This window comes from Carex rostrata, chromosome 9, assembly GCF_964058835.1.
Source record: "Carex rostrata chromosome 9, lpCarRost1.2, whole genome shotgun sequence".
In the NCBI taxonomy this organism is placed as follows: Eukaryota; Viridiplantae; Streptophyta; class Magnoliopsida; order Poales; family Cyperaceae; genus Carex; species Carex rostrata.
In genome coordinates, this window is record NC_135926.1 from 511,945 (window position 1) to 531,299 (window position 19,355).

The 19,355-nt window shown below is 32.2% G+C and overlaps 1 protein-coding gene across 1 annotated transcript; it reads left to right on the forward strand.

Annotated features, from left to right (window-relative positions):
• Positions 1–7,232: 7,232 nt before the first annotated feature.
• Positions 7,233–11,542, forward strand: LOC144559622 (pto-interacting protein 1-like). The gene is made up of 6 exons (XM_078308691.1): positions 7,233–7,864; positions 8,374–8,637; positions 9,060–9,223; positions 9,826–9,905; positions 10,251–10,398; positions 10,887–11,542. Exons 1-6 carry the CDS (start codon positions 7,426–7,428, stop codon positions 11,244–11,246), a joined length of 1,455 nt encoding a protein of 484 aa, XP_078164817.1. The 5' UTR covers positions 7,233–7,425; the 3' UTR covers positions 11,247–11,542.
• Positions 11,543–19,355: the final 7,813 nt, after the last annotated feature.

The following is a 19,355-nucleotide window of genomic DNA, read 5'->3' on the forward strand; positions in this document are numbered from 1 at the left end:
AGAAACTCTAATTTTAGTTTCAGGGATGTAGGAGTTTAAAAACTTTCAGAGGCAATTTTTAAAAATTAGTTAACAGTTATTTAGAAACTCCAAGAGTTTTAGAGATGTAGATGTTCTAAGATGAAAAGTACTGAGAATTTGGATCTCCTTTTTCCTACTACAACATCTCAATTAATATTCTTGATTTATTTTTGTGATTTTCATGGCAGCACAATATCATTCTCAAGAATTAGTTTAAAATTTGAAACAAATTACAAAAGAAGTTGCCAACATTCACTACGGTAAGTAATCTCATTTAATTACTAAATTCGAATTTCTAAAATGCATGAAAGATTTGAATTTTTGAGTAAATTTTATTGCATTGATGCATGCACTTTAAGTGTTTGATAAAATATTCAGATGAAAATATAAATTGGTATTCTACAACTTCATTATATAACCAATTTACTAAGCTACTTAGATCGACTTTTAAAGTTTATACAATAAATTTTTTAGACCGGAAGGCCTTATGTTATTTATAGCATCTAACCTTTACTCTTTTTAGTAAACTTATCATACAAAAATTTAACATAGTGGGATGCTATATTTTTCTCTTCCTAAAAATTCATTTTATCATTTGTTGACATCAAATGAGTAGTTTTATTATATTTGTGAGAGAAACTTTAATTAATTTATACATTTGTTCTTATATTACATTATTTAATACGTATGTGTGAATTTCACTATATGGCATCATGTTTTTTTTTATAATAATACTTATATCTCATAAATATATAAATTAAAATAATCAGTAGTTGACCCACTAGTCTGACCGGTAAACCGTTAATCCGAAGCTTTACATGGTCGATCTTCAGTCTGGTTATGATAACATTGTCTAGTAGTATATAAAATTGAAAGACCTTTTTGTAAACTTTTTGTTCTAAAAAGTACAACTATTTTAGACAATGACTTTTTGTATTGAAAGTTCAAACAATTGATCTGATCTATTTAACATGATCTTCATATGAAAATGAAGATGTTTTTTGCAAACTAAATTTTACATATTTGAGAAAAAAAATTAGATAGGTAGAAAATCATTTGATTTGAAAATTTTGAATCATTCGTAATTTTCTACCTATCTTAAAAATAAAAATATATAATTATAACATGAATCGATCTATAATATATGCATATTGATATTACCATATATATTTTACTTTTCGATTTTGATAAAATATAAAAATAACTTAGAGGAGAGAACATATATGTGTCTCCATAGAATAAATAACATCACCGAATTCATCATATTTCTTAACTATTACTCTTTTACCATATTATTCTAAGTACCACTTTTCTAACTATAGCATAATGACCCTTGAATGGTCTCAAACCAATTAGGATCTTCTATTGTTCATTTGAAGGGTTCACATCAATTTTTTTTTTCATCATAAAAAAAATCTGATAAAATGAATGATTCGGATCTTCTGACATAAAATGGACGATCTAAATTTGACTGTCTGAACTTGGAAGATGAAAATAGAAAAAAAAAATATAAAACACAATAAAATATGAAAGACACCAGATATTTTAACCCTTCTCAAATAAATATGTATAAACGCAAGTCTCCAGCCTTTAAACATTTTTTTGTATTATAAAACTATTGCTACACAGTAAATAATTAGTGAACCTATCTGTCGTGATTTATTTCTGCCCCCAAGTAAAAAAATAAAATATAGTTTGAATCCGAGCAGGACAGCAGGTGAGTAGGTAGCACATTGCGCAGCCAGGCATGGTCCATGTACAAAACCAGCGAATTCCAACCCAAAAAAAAAGAAAAATAATGTTCACCACCTTCTTATATTATTTATTTTTCTCCACGTACTCTTTTGTCTATTAATGACACCTAATTGATTTATATGTCAGTTAAAATTTCGTAATTGTCAGCAATTATTAAATAAAATTGCTAGTATGTATAAATTTATGTATATTTCATCATCTTTGTTGTTGTAAATATATATATTATCGGTAAATAGATAAATCATTATAATTAACAGATAAATGGATGAAACAATGGTGGGCAATAAAGACGATGAACACTGTGAGATAATTGAGAAAGTCAGATCTAATTAAAAAGAATGCGGTCAATATTCTCCGTTTCTTTTGTCTGATCCAATAGTTTATAGTCTTCTATATTATGCTAATAGTTTATAGTCTATATTATGCTTGATTATTTATTGCTATGATGTACCTAGATAAATCCTTTAAAGTAATTCTCATGGAATCATGCATGTCCGCATCTGATCAATTCTCATGGAATCATGTTCCCAATGTAAAATATTTTTTTATACAAATTTTTTATTTAAAAAAAAAATCATTTTGTAAATTTTTTTGGAAACAAAGTTTGAAAACATCTCTAGTATATTGAAAAAAAAAGTTTTCTTTTATCAGTAAAAAAAAAAACTTTGCTTTCTGAAAAAAAAGTTGGTAATGTGAAAACAATGAAAACCGGAAAAATTTTATTTCTGAAAAAAAAATAGTAGGACATACCGAATTTAGTTGATGTTATTATCATTGACATCTTCACCAACATCTTATTTATTGTTTTTTTTTTTATTATAATTTTGAGAGTAAAGAGAGTATAAATAATACTATTCTAACTCCTATTAGAAAAATATTATTAATCTACCATCCTACATTTACTATTTGAGTAGCCTTCTTCTGGCTCTATTCTTTAGAAAATGGTAAGGAAGCCAAAAAAAACAAACAAAACAAGACAAAAAGTATGCTTCAAATGAAGAAAAAATGCGGGTTAGTAGAACACATAACTTAAATTAGACTTATTTCATACTTCATGCCATTAATTTATTTATTTATTTAAATTAAAAATGGAGTTCATGTTGTATCTAACGAGAGTTTTTTAGACTTGAATTTAAAAAGAAGGGGAAATTCATGTATACTCCTCAAAAAATTTAAAATTGTATATTTCTTCTAAATTTATAATATTATATTTCAGAAACTAAAGAAATTATCCAATTTATTTACTTTACAAGGTACTCATTTTACATTTTCTTAACAAAATTAATAATACATGTAATGGGTGTAAATAAATAGTTGTTTTTTAAAGACTTATGGTTCATTTATATACTTGTGACACACACACACACACACACACACAATGACATTTTATGCTTGTGTATGCCGATTTTTTTTAAAAATACCCTCCAAAAAAAATATTTTATTAAAAATAATCAGTTTTCAGCAAAAATTTTAAAAATAGCCAAACCGCGGATTTTTTCTGCGCCCCGAAAAAAAAATTTAATTTTTTTTCCCGAGCGCGGATATTTTCCGCAGCCCGGATTTTTTTTTTTTTTTTTAGAGTTTGGAAAATAATGTTTTTTTGAAATTTTTTGTCCAACTTTGCACCTCTGTTTAACATATCAAAACACCTTCAAAAATCATGAAAATTTACCAAGATGCATTCTTGACTTCATAGAATAGGACTGTGAAGTTTCATACAAAATCTCAAAACAGATCGTGAGATATCGTCTCTCAAAAATTGCCCGAACTGCTGAAGGGTTGCTTCTGAGCCCAAATTTGCACATCTGGTTAACATATCAAAACACCTTCAAAAATCATGAAAATTTACCGACATATATTCCTGACTTCATAGAACAAGAATGTGAAGTTTCATACAAAATTTCAAAACAGATCGTAAGGTATCGGCTCTCAAAAATTACCCGAACTGCTGAAGGAGTGCTTATGAGGCCAAATTTGCACCTCTGGTTAACATATCAAAACACCTTCAAAAATTATGAAAATTTACTGACATGCATTCTTGACTTCATAGAACAAGACTGTAAAGTTTCATATAAAATCCCAAAACAGATCGTGATATATCAGCTCTCAAAAATTGCCCGGACTGCTGAAGGAGTGCTTCTGAGCCCAACTTTGCACCTCTAGTTAACATATTAAAACACCTTCAAAAATCATGAAAATTTACCGACATGCATTCTTGACTTCATAAAACAATACTGTGAAGTTTTATACAAAATATCAAAACAGATCGTGAGATATCGGCTCTCAAAAATTGTCCGAACTGCTGAAGGAGTGCATTTGAGCCCAAATTTGCACCTCTGATTAACATATCAAAACACCTTCAAAAATCATGAAAAATTTACTGACATGCATTCTTGACTTCATAGAACAAGACTGTGAATTTCATACAAAATCTCAAAACAGATCGTGAGATAATGAAACATAACAAAATTGAAAACTCAAACATAATAAAACATATACTAAGAATATAATAAAACTGAACATAAGAAATCAAAACTCAAACATAACAAAACTGAACTCTCTCTGAATGAGTGCTTCTGAGCCCAAATTTGCACCTCTGATTAATATATCAAAACACCTTCAAAAATCATGAAACACTCCTTCAGCAGTTCGGGCAATTTTTGAGAGCCGATATCTCATGATCTGTTTTGAGATTTTGTATGAAACATCACAGTCTTATTCTATGAAGTCAAGAATGCATGTCGATAAATTTTCATGATTTTTGAAGGTGTTTTGATATGTTAACCAAAGGTGCAAAGTTGGACAAAAAATTCCAAAAAAATAATATTTTCCAAACTCCAAACTCCAAACTCTAAAAAAAAAAAAAAAAAAAAAAAATCCAGGTCGCAAATTTTTTCCGCCGCCTGGAATAAAAATTCCGGAGCATGGAAAAAATCCGCATTTTGGCTATTTTTAAAAATTTAGCTGAAACCTGGTTATTTTTAATAAAAAAAATTTTGGAGGGTATTTTTAAAAAAATCAGCTGTGTATGCATCACAAGCAAGAAAATGATCTATTTCTTTTCACAACTGATTATTTTTCTTAAACGTACCATTTATTATTTTTTTAATAATGGACAAAATAGATACTTTATAAATTTAAAATGAGTTTTAATGAGTCAATAAATTGAATAAATTTGTGAGTTTATGAAATTTAGAGGGGTAAATATTATATTATAAACTTTAGAGGGGAAATTATGTCATTTGGGAATTTTTGAGGGGCATACATGAAATTCCCCCATGAAAAGGAAGAAAAACTTATTGCTGTTGCTTCCCTCCAAAAAAAAGAAGGAAGTTTTGCACCCTCCATCTGGGAATTTTTACGGTTAATATTGGACTTCCGAACGAATAGCTGTATAGATCAGGTCCGTTCATCTTAGACCGAACGAATAGGATTTAGATAGCTGAATTGTGGTTCTCGATCCTTTACCGCAGATACGACGAGCTCTAGCCTCTAGGTAAAATGGAATTCGCTTCCTCTGAGATATCTTATATTTTGCGTTTCTTTTTGGAAAATCCCAACTGTTCAAATACGTTTGGCACGAATCCCAAAGCACTAACATATGAGCACCGGACACGTCGATCACGCAACATATGAGGTATCTGAGAGGACAGGCACTCGGTCAAATGACCGACGTACTACGTCCTTAGAATTTGTGACCCCATGTGGGGACAGCGCATTAACCTTTTCCGAATTTTCCTATGAGAAAAACTGGAGTGATCAGTCGGTCAGGTAATTCATCCTTGATAGACTTTTTAGAAAGATGTGGTCTATCATTAATTGTTTACGAATTGGGGGCTCGGTTTTTTCTTTTATTTTTCGCAAATCCAGAATTTGTCAACTTATACAATTTTTAATTGTTGTAATAATGTAGCATTAGTTGTTGTAATCACATTTATCAATATAAATTTGGTGGTCACTATCAAGCTTTCAAAAAAAAAAAATTTGCCAATTTAATCGGAAAAATAAAACTAAACCTTAGCAATGCTACAATCTAGCTTTAATTGTTTGTTATTCCAAAAGAGAGCTAAATAAGAGCATCATCTCTACTTTGATAGCTAAAACTACACTTTTGATCGAGAATCTCTATCCCATTAATCATAAATAAATTTAAAAAAATGTAAGTACTAGTTAGAAATTAAGTTAATATTAAATTTCTAAGCTCTTACATCTCTAAAATTAATTTTTATTTTATGCCACATTCTCGACATCTCTCTCTTAGTTTTTACCTTTATAGCAAATATAAACAATTCTTTTCGTCAGCGTGTCAATTAGAAAATAATTGCTTTAGAAGAAAAGTTTCATTTTTAGCAATTGTCTTACATTCAAACAGTTAAAATAAAATCTCTCACTTTGGATTAGAAATAGGAGAGAAGACTCCGTTGTGGATGCTCTTTAAGTTTGATTTAGTTTGAATAATAATTTATTTCATCAAAAATATTTAAAAAGAATAGTTCAACCATTCAACTTATTTAATGAACAATAAAACTTGCATTAAATTTATCATTTTTTTTATGTGTATGATTTGCTCAAGAATCACATTTGAAGTGTTCAATTTTAAAATTACAAGTTACTTTTTTAAAATTGTTAAGATTGATAAGTTCATCTTATAAATAATCTTATAAAAACTCCAAAAACAAAGAAAAAAAAACAGAAAAAACAGAAACTAAAATTAATAAAATAATGAACTCATTGGTGATCAAAAGATAATGAACACATAATCACTATAGCTAAGAAAAGTCATTTTTTTACGATCGCTGCCAAGTTTTCAAAAAAAAAAAAAAAGTCATTCCAAATAATAGTCTTAAGTCTTAACAATGAAAATAAAGTGTAAAAAATACTGAAAAATATTTTTCGTCAAAACGTCTTAACAATGCTATTCATTTTACAAAACCATGTTAATGTTTTCTTTTGTTAATTGTACCATGATCAACTTTTTTCGTACCAAAAAAACCTATAAATATATATAAGTGCCGCCGAGGCTAATAGTGGTATAATCTATTTGAGTTTACTAAATCACGTCCCCTACCAAAAAAAAAGAAAACTGAATTACAGTTTTAATTTAGAAGTGTGAATGAGATGGGTATGAAAATGATTCGTTGTCGATATTTAACGCCAGGCCAAGTTTACTAAAATTTGGACTCTGACGTGACGGGAAAAGATCACCAACGCTGCCACGCAGCCTCGAATTCACTGTTAAGAATTATTTCTTATACTCTGTGGCAGGAGGGTGACAATGGGGTCGAAAAACAATTTACAGTCGTTCTGACCCCACTGTCAGTAATACGATGCAGATTTGTTTATAGAAATAATGTGCTAGAGAACGCCAACTCCTTCTCCCACTCTTTCTACACTCGTGAGAGAAGAAAGCAAACTTATTTCGAAAGCACCAAAGGCCACACCTTTCTCTTTTTTTATCATTAATTTAACCCAAATTGCCAATTTTTATTCTTAAATTCCTTTCTTTTAATTTCTCTCTCTCTCAAAACTCTCTTCGCCTCTCTCCTCCCCTCACTTTATACTTTGAGTGGGTTGGGACTTGCTGGAGAGACAGAGAGAACCCACGAGAGAAGAAGAAAGAGATCGAACTATTCAATCCGAGCCCTTGCAATGGGCTGCATTGCGTCAAAACCTAACCAAATCCACCACCAGAAACGATTAGTATCTCCAGAGACCTACGCGAGAATGGAGCTTTCGCTTCGCCTGCTCGCCTCGCGCGCCGCGGATCTTCGGCGGAGGCACCGGAGGAGAGCCTCAGACTCTGAGAACCTCCTCTCTTTCGTAGACTCCAGCGAATTATGCCCCAAAGGGTTCGCTCCTGAAATTGTTGTCGGAGAAGCGGCTCCTACCACGATAGGCACCCCAGCCTCGGCGGTTCTAATGCTGGTATTCTCGGAAGGGGAAGGCGAAGGGGATGAGGGGGAAGTAGAGATGGACACGTGGCAGAGGAGAATTGAGCGTTTGGAAAGGAGCATTTTGCCGGTGACCGGTAGGTTGTTGCGGTTCTCATATACAGAGATTTGCGATGCTACTAAAAACTTTCACAGAGGTAATACTTGGAACATTCTGTTTTACGTCTGTGTGTGTTCGTTGGAAGGAAATCAGGAACAGGGCGTGTTGCAAAAAAGCACAGCCAAATGCTGTTAGGGTATCATTACCTTGTCAATTGGATACACAGCTACAAACGTAAATATTGAATTCTAAAATAGATAATTTTTGGATTCATGTTGTTTTTCTGTTCACAAATGTTGTGGAAAGGAATACATGAATGCTTCTGAAAAATGTCCCCTTAAATTTGAACTAATCTCCAATTTTATCCTCCCAAGTAAAAGTTAATCTCATGAAAAGGTTCACGACTTCAAGGTATTCAATGAGTAATTCCTTTTTGGGTATCTAGGAATAATACCAACCATAAATTAGGGAGAATCGTAGGACAGGACAATTATACAATGCCCCTTCAGGTATATTGGTTTTATCTAATTCCACTTCAAGTATGAAAATTCTACTTAGTATCCATCTTTAGTTTTAAATGTGGAAAAATATGCCCCATAATTTTAGGTAGGGAGCTCGGGAGAGGTGCCCTTAGCCGGGTTTACCAGGGAAGGATAGGTGCTTGGAGGAGATCTGTAGCAATAAAGGAGGTAAAGGCAAGGGACCAAGAGAGCTTGAAGGCATTTAGCCGTGAGCTCACAATTGCTGGGTCGCTATGCAACCCCAACATTGTGTCCTTAATTGGATTTTGTGTGGACAAGGAGGGGCTCTTTCTTGTGTATAGTTTTGTTTCTGGTGGTTCTCTCGACCGCCGCCTCCACCACAATCATGGTGAGTTCTTAATACCTTACTGGTATTGTAAAAGCTGGTTTTGGGAGGAAGTAAAACATCATGATGCTTGAATTTAGCAATTTAACTGACAACAGTACCTAGGGTTTGAAGGGAAACAAAACATCAATAATGTTAAGATCTGAATGAATAAGATAATTTCTCTACTACAACAGAATAGTACAGAAAACTAGGAGTTTAAATAAATAGGAATAAATAAAATAATAGCACCCAATTCCTGCAGAAAAAAACAAAGTAACCATTAAAGTCCCGAAGAAAATGACAATTCTGACTTCCACTAGGAGATAATTTTGAATTTTGTCCAAATTTTGATTCATAGGAATAATAATTGTTAGTGTGTTTTACTATTGTTATATTAATAATTTGTTTTTACTTTTCTCATGTTGGTGCTACGTTATAATTAGAGAGGAAGGGCAGGTGGAAGGTGATGCCATGGGAGGAGCGTTATAAGGTTGCAATAGGTGTTGCAAGGGCAATACAGTACTTGCATTTTGGTACTGATAAGTGTGTAATCCACCGAGACATCAAGCCCTCAAATATCCTCCTTTCGTCCCGGAAAAACCCAAAAGTAAACTTTATTGTTGTGCACCGTGTAACCTGAATTAGTAAGCTTTATTGTTGTGCACAATGTAACCTGAATTTGTTGGTGCGTAACTGGCATTTAATTTTTTCTTTTTCTTTTTCTTTTTGCATCCATTGCACTACTGTACAGTCCATTGAAAAATATAAAACAAGAACAAATTAGGAACAACTACTACTAATCTAGCATAATTACCCTTCTTCTTCTCGTAGCCTCTTTCTAATTTTCTTCCCTTTTTGAAATTGCCTTTCTAAGTTAAGGAACATACCAATTCTTTGTTTGGGCTATTTTACTATATTACGCCTTAGAATTTTTTTTAATTAGTCTTTAAAACCCTGCGAAGCGAGAAGTTTCTTGTAGAAACCTGCAATTTGATGACCTTTCCAGATTATGGCACCTTTTTCCCTTGATGTTAATTAACTTCATTCGTTGAATAAAGATGAAATTTAGTCTGAACCTGCAATTTGATGGCCCTTCCGGATTATGGCACCTTTTTCCCTTGATGTTAATTAACTTCATAATAAAGAATGAAATTTAGTCTGAACGTAGTCTGTGCTCTAATGTCTTTTAAAATTACAAACTTTGAACAGCTATGTGATTTTGGAATGGCAACTTGGACTCATGGGCCATCTCTCCCTTTCCTTTGCAAGTCTGTCAAGGGAACATTTGGGTAAGTTCATTTATCTTATTTTTTTTATTCAAATCTTGAGGTACCAGAAAATACAAAAGCTGTAGTTAGCACTAAAAAAGAGTAATCTTGTTAAAGTAATGCCACAAGCTATTTGTTAACTTCCCCACAGAGATATGATCCAGTAGCTATTTCTAATAATGGGTCTTATGCAAGTTTTGTGTGCTGTAATAAACTAATAATCATATTTTAAGTTCAGTGAAGCACCTTGATGGTTGTGAAGCTCCTTAATAAACTATTGCTTTGAGGATTCCATGCAAATAACTCTACTATTCAATACCTAATCTCCTCTACCTTGTTAATATATATGTTTCATTTTCTTTATAGGTATCTAGCACCTGAGTATTTCCAACATGGGAAGCTGTCAGATAAAACTGATGTGTACGCGTTTGGGGTAGTATTGTTGGAGCTCATTAGTGGGAGAAAAGCCATAGATAGGAGCAGGCCTTCAGGGGAGGAGAACCTGGTTTTGTGGGTATGAATGAAATTTTAATCAAGGATTATAGTACCATACACCAGACAGGATTGCAAACTCGTCAGATCAGGCTCGTACGAGCCTGGCCATTTGGAGTTTCATGTTAGTTCCTAAATGATAATACCAACATTGCCCTAAACTATTACCATAATCCAAATATAATTTTGATAGTAATTGTAGAACCATACTATCAAATTTAGAAATTTTTTGAAGCATACTATCAAGTTTATAACAGAATTGTTCACTTTTAATTGTCCATAAAATTTGTAACCCTCCATATGAATAGTAATTGTAGTTCTTCGGTACATGTGTTGAGCTGGCTCAAGTCTTGTGGATGCACATGTACATAATTACCTGTACCTGAACCATATATTTCCAGTCCAGTCCAGTTTGAATTGACATCTGAGATACAAATCACAACAATGCCCAAAATATATAAGGTATAACACCTGGAATGTTAATCCTAGAAACATGTTAACTTCATACAGGCTAAACCACTTCTTCAACAAGGAGAAGGAGGCATAGACAAGTTGCTGGACCCACACCTAAACATTGACCCAACCAACCCTCGTACTAGCCATCACCGTACTGAGCTGGCCAGAGTGGCATGTGCTGCAGCTGCTTGCCTGAGCACTGACGAGTCATATCGACCTAATATAGACGACACCATATCCATGTTACAAGACGATGACACATTGAATAGCGATTGGTCAGTTTTAACTACTAGTGGGTGCCTAACAGGCTATGGGTCTCACTACCCATTAGAGAAAGGTGAGATGAAGAGCCACCTGGCCTTGGCCATGCTTGGCGTGTCTGACACAGAAGAGGATGACATGTATGGTCGGTAGCGTAAGATTTGGTACTTTTATCTTGCTTGCATTTGACACCTGATATTTCTGATATTTGCAATTAGGTACCGTATTTTGGTTGTTTGCAGATGAGCAAACAATTATTGACAAATTGATCAGCTAAAAGTGCTAATGACTTTTTGTCAAAACTTGGGTCTTGGGAAAAGCTTTTCCAAAATATATCAATTACACTAGGCTAATGCTTGCTATCTGCAAATAATCCTCAAAACACATGGAACTGGTTGCAAGTATAAACAATGTGTTGTTTGCAAATAGATAAAACTTCTTTGGTTTTGTTGGCCTGTTTTAAAACTCGACGCACATGCTTGTTGAGGTGGAATGAAAATAGTGCAAGCATGGCTTGTTGATCTAAAATGAGCAACAATAGTTTACAATGATTGCTCTTTTTAACATGTGGTTGTTGTTAGAGGAATGCACAGTTACGTAGGAAAAAGGAGGCAGATGATGTTGTACATAATGATTGTTCTTGTATTGTAATGATTAGCTTAAAATAGTTTGTAAAGAAAGTCATTTGTATGGTACAATCATGTGTTAGGATTTAACTTCCTTGAGCTTTTGTCTTTTGCTATCTTTCCATTAGTGGAATTAAATAACCAAATAAACAATTAAAGAGACTCGTATACAATCAAATGGAGAGCATGATTAAGACTATAAAAATATAAGAGAAGAATGCTGTGAGGTTTGTCGTTATGTTTAAAAGTGCTTTCTCTTTCTTTCTTTTTTGAGTAGATTCATTTCTCTTTCTAGCTACTGCAAGTACCATCAATTGACATTGACTTCTATTGAACGCTCCAATTCTGTCAAACGATGGTCTCAGGATTCAGGAAAAACTTTCGGTGGTAATACCAGTACCAGTTCCAGTTCGATAGTAAGACCAAAGACCCGGATTTAACTTAAAAAAAAGTAGTCGACATTCTCATCGCTTGTAAATGGCACGTTCATCGAACAGTGGCATCGAAGAGATTTGAGTAGGGGGGTAAACGGTCGAATACGGTAAGATACGGATCAGATAGTGGTCTTGCCGTATTCGTATCTGTTATAATTTTTCAAATACGAATATGGATACAAATAGTCTTGGATACGGATCGGATATCGGATAGATACAGATATTTTTTTATAATTAGCTTGTTAGTTATGAAACATTTATTATATTATTAAAATATTAGTCACTAATTATGTCAGTGTTATATTGTTCATCAAAATATATATCTATATGCAATTTAATAAATTATTCGTACAATATGCAATTTAATAAATCAAGTTAAGAACATATATCACATTTGTTGTGGTTTGAAGTGTAAACAGTCAGATACGGATAGTAAAAAGTCTTACCGTATCTGTATCAGTTATAATTTTTCGGATACGGATACAGATAGTCTTGGATACGGATACAGATACGGATCAGATAATTTAAGTACTTTTCCGGATTCAAATTCGGACGAAATTGGATATTATCCAATCCGTTTACACCCCTAGATTTGAGAGACGACAGGGAGTAGCAGTTGAACTGTTAATTTAAAATAGAATAATTATATCATCTCGCATATGTCCTCCCATTTATTCCCACACTATCTCTATCAATATTAACTTTCTTAACTGTCATTTATCCCTCCATTTATCCCACTAATAACTTTCATTTATCCCTGTATTAAATTATACTGTTCTCCTAATAACAATTCCCGCTAATAATTGCTTTAATTAACTTTTGAATTAAATTATACTCTCCTAATAACTTCCTTAACTATCGATGGTCCCGTTAATAAATGTTTATTGATGTTCAAGAAAGTATTTATCATTATGTCTGACAAGTATATAACATTATGTATTGAAAGCATTTATCAATGTTTCTGACAAGTATTTATTATTATGTCTGAGAAGTATTTATCATTGTTTTTGACATGATGATACATTAATTTAATTAAACATTACCTATTGACAAGTTTAAGAATAAAATATTCATTTTTGTATCGTCAAGTATTTATCCATGTAACATAAAATATTGATGTTTAAACAGATAAACATTTATTTCTAATGTTTATCTGTTTATTGATGTTCAATAAAATATTTATCATTGTTTCTCACAAGTATTTATTATTAAGTCTGAGAAATATTTATCATTGTCTAAGAAGTTCGGCCCATGAAGTTTTGTACCACGATGTTTATTTAATGATCCCTAGTTGTGCGGGGACGATACAAATAAAAAATGAAATTTTGTGCAGGGATAACTAATGAATTGATTTATTCTTTCATAAATAGAGATTGTTGCATAGAGATTAATACTTACAAATTCAACATAAATACTTTGATGCTTCAAGTTAAACAATAGTATTTTATTAATGATTGAGTGGTTAATTGCGGGAATAAAGGTGAGGTTCGACTATCCAGTTGTGCGGAGACGATATAAAGAAAAAAAGAATTGTTGCACAGAGAAAATGGATGGATTGTTTTGGACGAAAAAATAGAGTTCACTGCATAGATATTAATACTTTCCTGAGTGAAGGTAAATAATTCAATGATCCATGTTAAATACTCGTATTTTTCTCATAATTTAGTGGTCCCGTCGTGATTTTTTTGAAAGTTAGTGCGGAGTTTTTTGCGGAGATAAAAATATGGAGATTGTTATCAAGATCTTTTAAAATATTGTTTTATTTGATCTATGAAGACTATCGTTACTATTTAGCTAATAAAATAAATAATAAGTATAAAAAATTTAAGTCTTTTGTCGCCAATTTTTGTCCCCATAACTTAATTCCATAATTTGACTAGAGACTATTCCATTTACGACCATCTTATTCCTTTTTGGGATGATATTCTCATTCACACCTTGTTTAGATGGAGAGTACAGAAAGGGAGGGAATGGAAAGAAAAGAAAACTTTTAGTAGAATCTGTTTGGTTGATAAAATTATATCGGAGGTGGATGATACATGAGATAAAATGTTTAACCTTGTATCATTATAATTAAGAGAATCAGATTCTCTTCCAATTTGAGGTGTAACAGATGGAAATAAATTTTGTTGTAAATATTTTTTTTTAAAAATAACACAAATGTCCAACTCTATATCTTACTAATATAATTCTCATACAAGTTTTTTGTCACAAATCTACAATAACCACCGAATTTTCCATTAATCTTCTAAATTTTAATCAATTAAATAAAAAATAAAATAGAAAAGAAAGTTAAATTTATTTTCTCTTATTAATCATCTAAACACGAAGAGATTAAATATGTTTCTACAAACTATTTACCCTGTTCTTTTTATTTTTAGAAGTTCAATACTTGGCTACTCTTTCTTCTTTAATCTAAGAATTTTATTTTCAACCGGAGAATTGAGTTTTCCCACCAACGCTCTGCTCGCCAGGAATAGATGTAGTTCTATGATTTTGAAGCACTCATTGGATACCACAAATAGCCTGCCAAAAATTCATTTAATCTCTCCAAGTTACTCATTAATTCATTGGATACCACAAATAGGCTGTAAAAGATTCAAAAATCATTTCCAATTACTCGTATTTTCAAAGATGTAGTGGTGTACGTAATTGAGATGTGCACATTTATGCCACAAATAATTTGCAAAACAATAAAATTATTTTTTTTCAACTCACTTAAAATTTAATCGTTTGAAGGTGCCCTTCTTCATAAATTAATACACATGTCAATAAAAGTCTTAAAGTATGTGAACTGATAGATGAGGAATCGGGCATGTGGAATGGGGAAAAGCTGTTAGAACTATATATATATATGGTCATTCCAGTTGCGTAACGATTCTCTCAAATGCGAAAGTTCCAACGATGCAAGGAGGGGAAGATAAGTTACTGTTTAATTTGTCACACAATGGCAAGTTCTCAGTAAGCACCGCTTACAAAGGACTAGTCTCTTCAAGATCGCCGGTATGCAGCAAGGAATGGAAGAAGGGGCACATTAATTGTACCATGCTTAAGGCTATTCATTCCGCATGTCACATGTGCGGTCACCATGCTGAAACAGTCACAGTGGTCTATATATCTTCCTCTGATGGCTCATGGACTCCAAATTGGGAGGCGGGATTAGGGTTTGTTTTTCTCAAAGAGGGTGATGGTGAGCTAGCTACTAGTGTTACAAAGGGCATCGATCACACTACACAATACCACTGGACCAAACTGTCAGATATAATTCACTTTGCTAAACGTACAGCTACCATATGGAGTTATGGACAAAGTGTTGCTTTAATGCTTGTATACAGTACTGTTGTTTATTGGACCATCTGGAAACACAAAAATAAACTGTGATTTGACACAAGTAAGAAAAAAACAACTAGACAAATCATTTCCCTTGTTCACTATTGGGCAGGACAAGTGAAACAGACAGTGCAAGCTTCCACAGCTCTATTGAATATTTGAAAAATTAAGACAAACTTTTGACAGGTCTTAAAAATGGAGATCAAAATTTCAGCGCTTGGTGAGCACATCACAACCTAGCGTTTCCTTTTGACAAGTCTTAAAAATGGTGAACCTATCTATCTCCATTGTACTGTTTTTCCTTTTTCAGCACTTCTTGCTCCTTAATTGCATCATGCATGTAGAATATGAATCGGTTCTCTAGAGAGAAACAACAGGGTCGCTGACCATCTGTACCCTTTATTCAATAGATCTGTACTAGTATTTTTCTCCACTTTAATCAATTTATATTACAAATCGATCGCTTCTTTTTTTCTCTGCATGAATACAAACTCGGGATTTAGTTTTGTATACCTATGTACTTTAATTTGTTTGCCAAAAGCACGTCTTCAAAATAGCTTTTACTCAAAAGTATCTCATAATGGTCGTTTCATGTTTCTCACAATTTTAAACGAATATTGTACAAACTAATGTGACAGAGAGTATACGAATATACGAAACTAATTCAGGATATCATTACAGTTTTGTATCACTTATTGTAAACTTCTTTTTAAATGTTTAACATTGTAAATTGTCGGGTAATGCGTAAATATTATAATTGAACACATTTTTGGAATAGAGTTGTCCCGCAATCTATGTCAGCGAGATTTACCTATCTTCAAATTAATTAGCACAATTTTATTGTTGTAAACAGCATGTTAAATTTATATGATTTTTATGTACTTGTATGGAATATTTAAATTAAAATCATGGCTTTAATCTTAAGAACTATGATGTATGAACATATTATGTACAAATCATGTCGATTCAAATGGAACAGAATCGTGGATGTTAATAGTGAGCTGATTGCATTATATTGTTATTGTTATTTGCAGGGGCAGAACTAAAAAAATTATATACAGGGGCTGAAAACTTAAAATGCATTATAATGAGATTTGAATCCAAGACCTTTCAAATATAAAATAGAGCCTTAACCACTAAACTATAAGCACATATTTGATATTTTATGGGGGAGGGGGGCTAAACTATATACAAAAATTAAGAAAATAAAAATTCAATTAAATTTCAATCGAAATCATGGGGTGGCTTAGCACTCCTGGACTATGTGCAAATCGGCCTCTGGTTATTTGGGAAGTTGAAATTCTTAATTACCCAATTTGGTGTAGTTGTCAATATCAATAGCCAATCTGGAGTTCGGTCACGTTTAGAATTAGGATTCTGATGGGCCAATCATTCACTTGGTTTGCATAATATTGGATAAGCAAGACTCGGTGAATATTCAAAGTTTATTTGTCCTATTTTAAGCTGATCTTGACAAGTTCTTGAGTTTATATGATTTATTATTTGTAATATCTTCATGAATTACCTCAATCTAACTTTATTATATATCGTCCTCTGTAATTTAGCAATTAGCAGTGTCCCTCAGGTTGCTTAAGCTTGATTTTTTTTTTTTTTTTTATATTCATAATTTATAATTTTAGTCGGGGCTGATTTAGAGCAACATTCCAAGAAAATTTGTTGATATGAAAAATTCAAACATAGCATTCATTTGATTGTAGGCAAACATGATAGTTTATATTTATTAAACTGCATCTCAATCAACAAAAGGCATATATATTAATTATTTGTTTAACTTTGGTATTACTTTCGAAAGATACTTCAAGTTTAATTTGCTGCAGTGCAATGCAACATTGCTTCCCATAGATCAGTTCACTCATTAGTTTATATTATTAATATTAATCACCTCCTGCATCATTGCTGATGCTCATTTTTTTTATTTTTTATTTTACTTTCTTTATGGCATTGCTATTAATCAAGACTATTCATTTTTCTTTCTGTAGTAGTACATGGCCGCATTTTGATGGGTAAAATTGACACAACTCAAGATACATTAGTTGGCATGGATGGTCTAGGAAAAGGAGCACCACATGTAGTTAATTATTTAAAATAGAATAAGATAGTTACAGCCTTACAGTTGTTTATCATGTTTTAATGACATATACAACTTTGTATAAATGTTGGAGCTCTCTCCAAATCATCATGTTTTGCTTTGTTACATTCTCAGGAAAATTTATGAAGTTGAAAGGAAAGTAAGAAGTAATTTTATAAATTGACAAGAAAGGAACATTTCAGGTGTTCAAGGCGAAAAATTGATGTACCCTTGTAAATATTAATGGTGTATATATAATTTATCTTGTTAGTCTTAATATTTCACGGCTTTGTGGTGAAATTAAGGAAATAATTTTATTGTTATTCTTACGTGTGAGATCCTCGTCAGATGTTCCTGATGCCAGCATAATTGAGAAACGTATTTAGAGTTGTTGATGTTGTGTCTATATCGGATATCGCCTAGGTTTTATAGGAGCAAACATTAGAATATTCCTAGGATACATTTTCGTCTGCCATGTTTCGAATTTTTTATTAAACCTATATTAGAATCTTGTTAAAGCATACCTTTTCCTATTTAGCTGCAATTAAGAACAGAAGTACATATATAATACTAGAGCATCGCTTCAAGAACAAAAGTACATATTAAAAAACTAATTTCTAAATGGAGATGGAGGCTATCGATTTTAAAAAGGTGCGCAAAAAGTTCAATATAGGATCAGACAGTCTACTAAATTCATTTCATACATTGAACAAGGTAGTTTCATGTAGAGGTGAGTAAATTAGTCATAATTCGTGACTCGTTCATAACTCGCTCGTTAAAAGCTTATTAACAACTCACTTATTATCAACTCGCTCGTTAATTAATGAGCCCAGCATGAACATATCCCAGCTCGCTCATTAAGAATTGAGTTACATAAATCCTACCACATCCAATTCCAAACTGTATTAAACTCATATAAATCAGGTTTCTGCCACATCAAATCTCAAAGGTGAGCAGGTGTTTGAGCTAGTTTTCAGCCTGCTATGATAATTGGTTTTGTGGTGCCAATATTAAAGCTCAATGTGTTGTTTGCCAAGAATTGGAGTTGAAGTGTTTACATTCTGGTTTTGTGATGCCAGCATCAAATCTCAAGTGTATTGTTTACAAAGAATTAAAATTAAAGTGTTTGCAATGGATCGTAGGGCATACTCTCACTGTTATTTGGGTCATCATTTACTAGGATTCTATTGTAGCATGTTTTTTGTTCATTGCAGCCTTGTAATAACACTAAATACTCATGTACTTTCTTGTTATATTAATGATAACTACATATTTTTACTGTTAAATGGATTATGACAATTTATTAAATTTTGTAACTCATAACTCGTGACTCACTCATTAACTCATTATTAACTCGCTTATTATTAACTTGCTCGTTAACTTAATGAGCCAAGAATGAACATACCCCAACTCGCTCATTAATCACCACTAGTTTCATGCAGTGATCCAGCACATGGAAGTACTGAATGCATCATTTTTAATAATAAAAAAGTTAACACTTAAATAATACAATAACCAATCTGAATGAAAGTTCAAGATAATTAAATGAAAGTTATTTATAAATAATTAAATAAAAGTTAGCAGGTTAGACCTTCACCTTTTTTCTCAAAACAGTAATAATATAATCCAACAAAGAAAAGAGGACGAAGGATGAAAATCCACGTGAAGCAACAATGCCAACAAAAATAAATATAGAAAATCCAACCCTTTATAGAGTATTTTTGCTGTCCTTACACGGCTTGTTTCATTCCTTCCATGCATCATTTTCTATCATCACAAATCA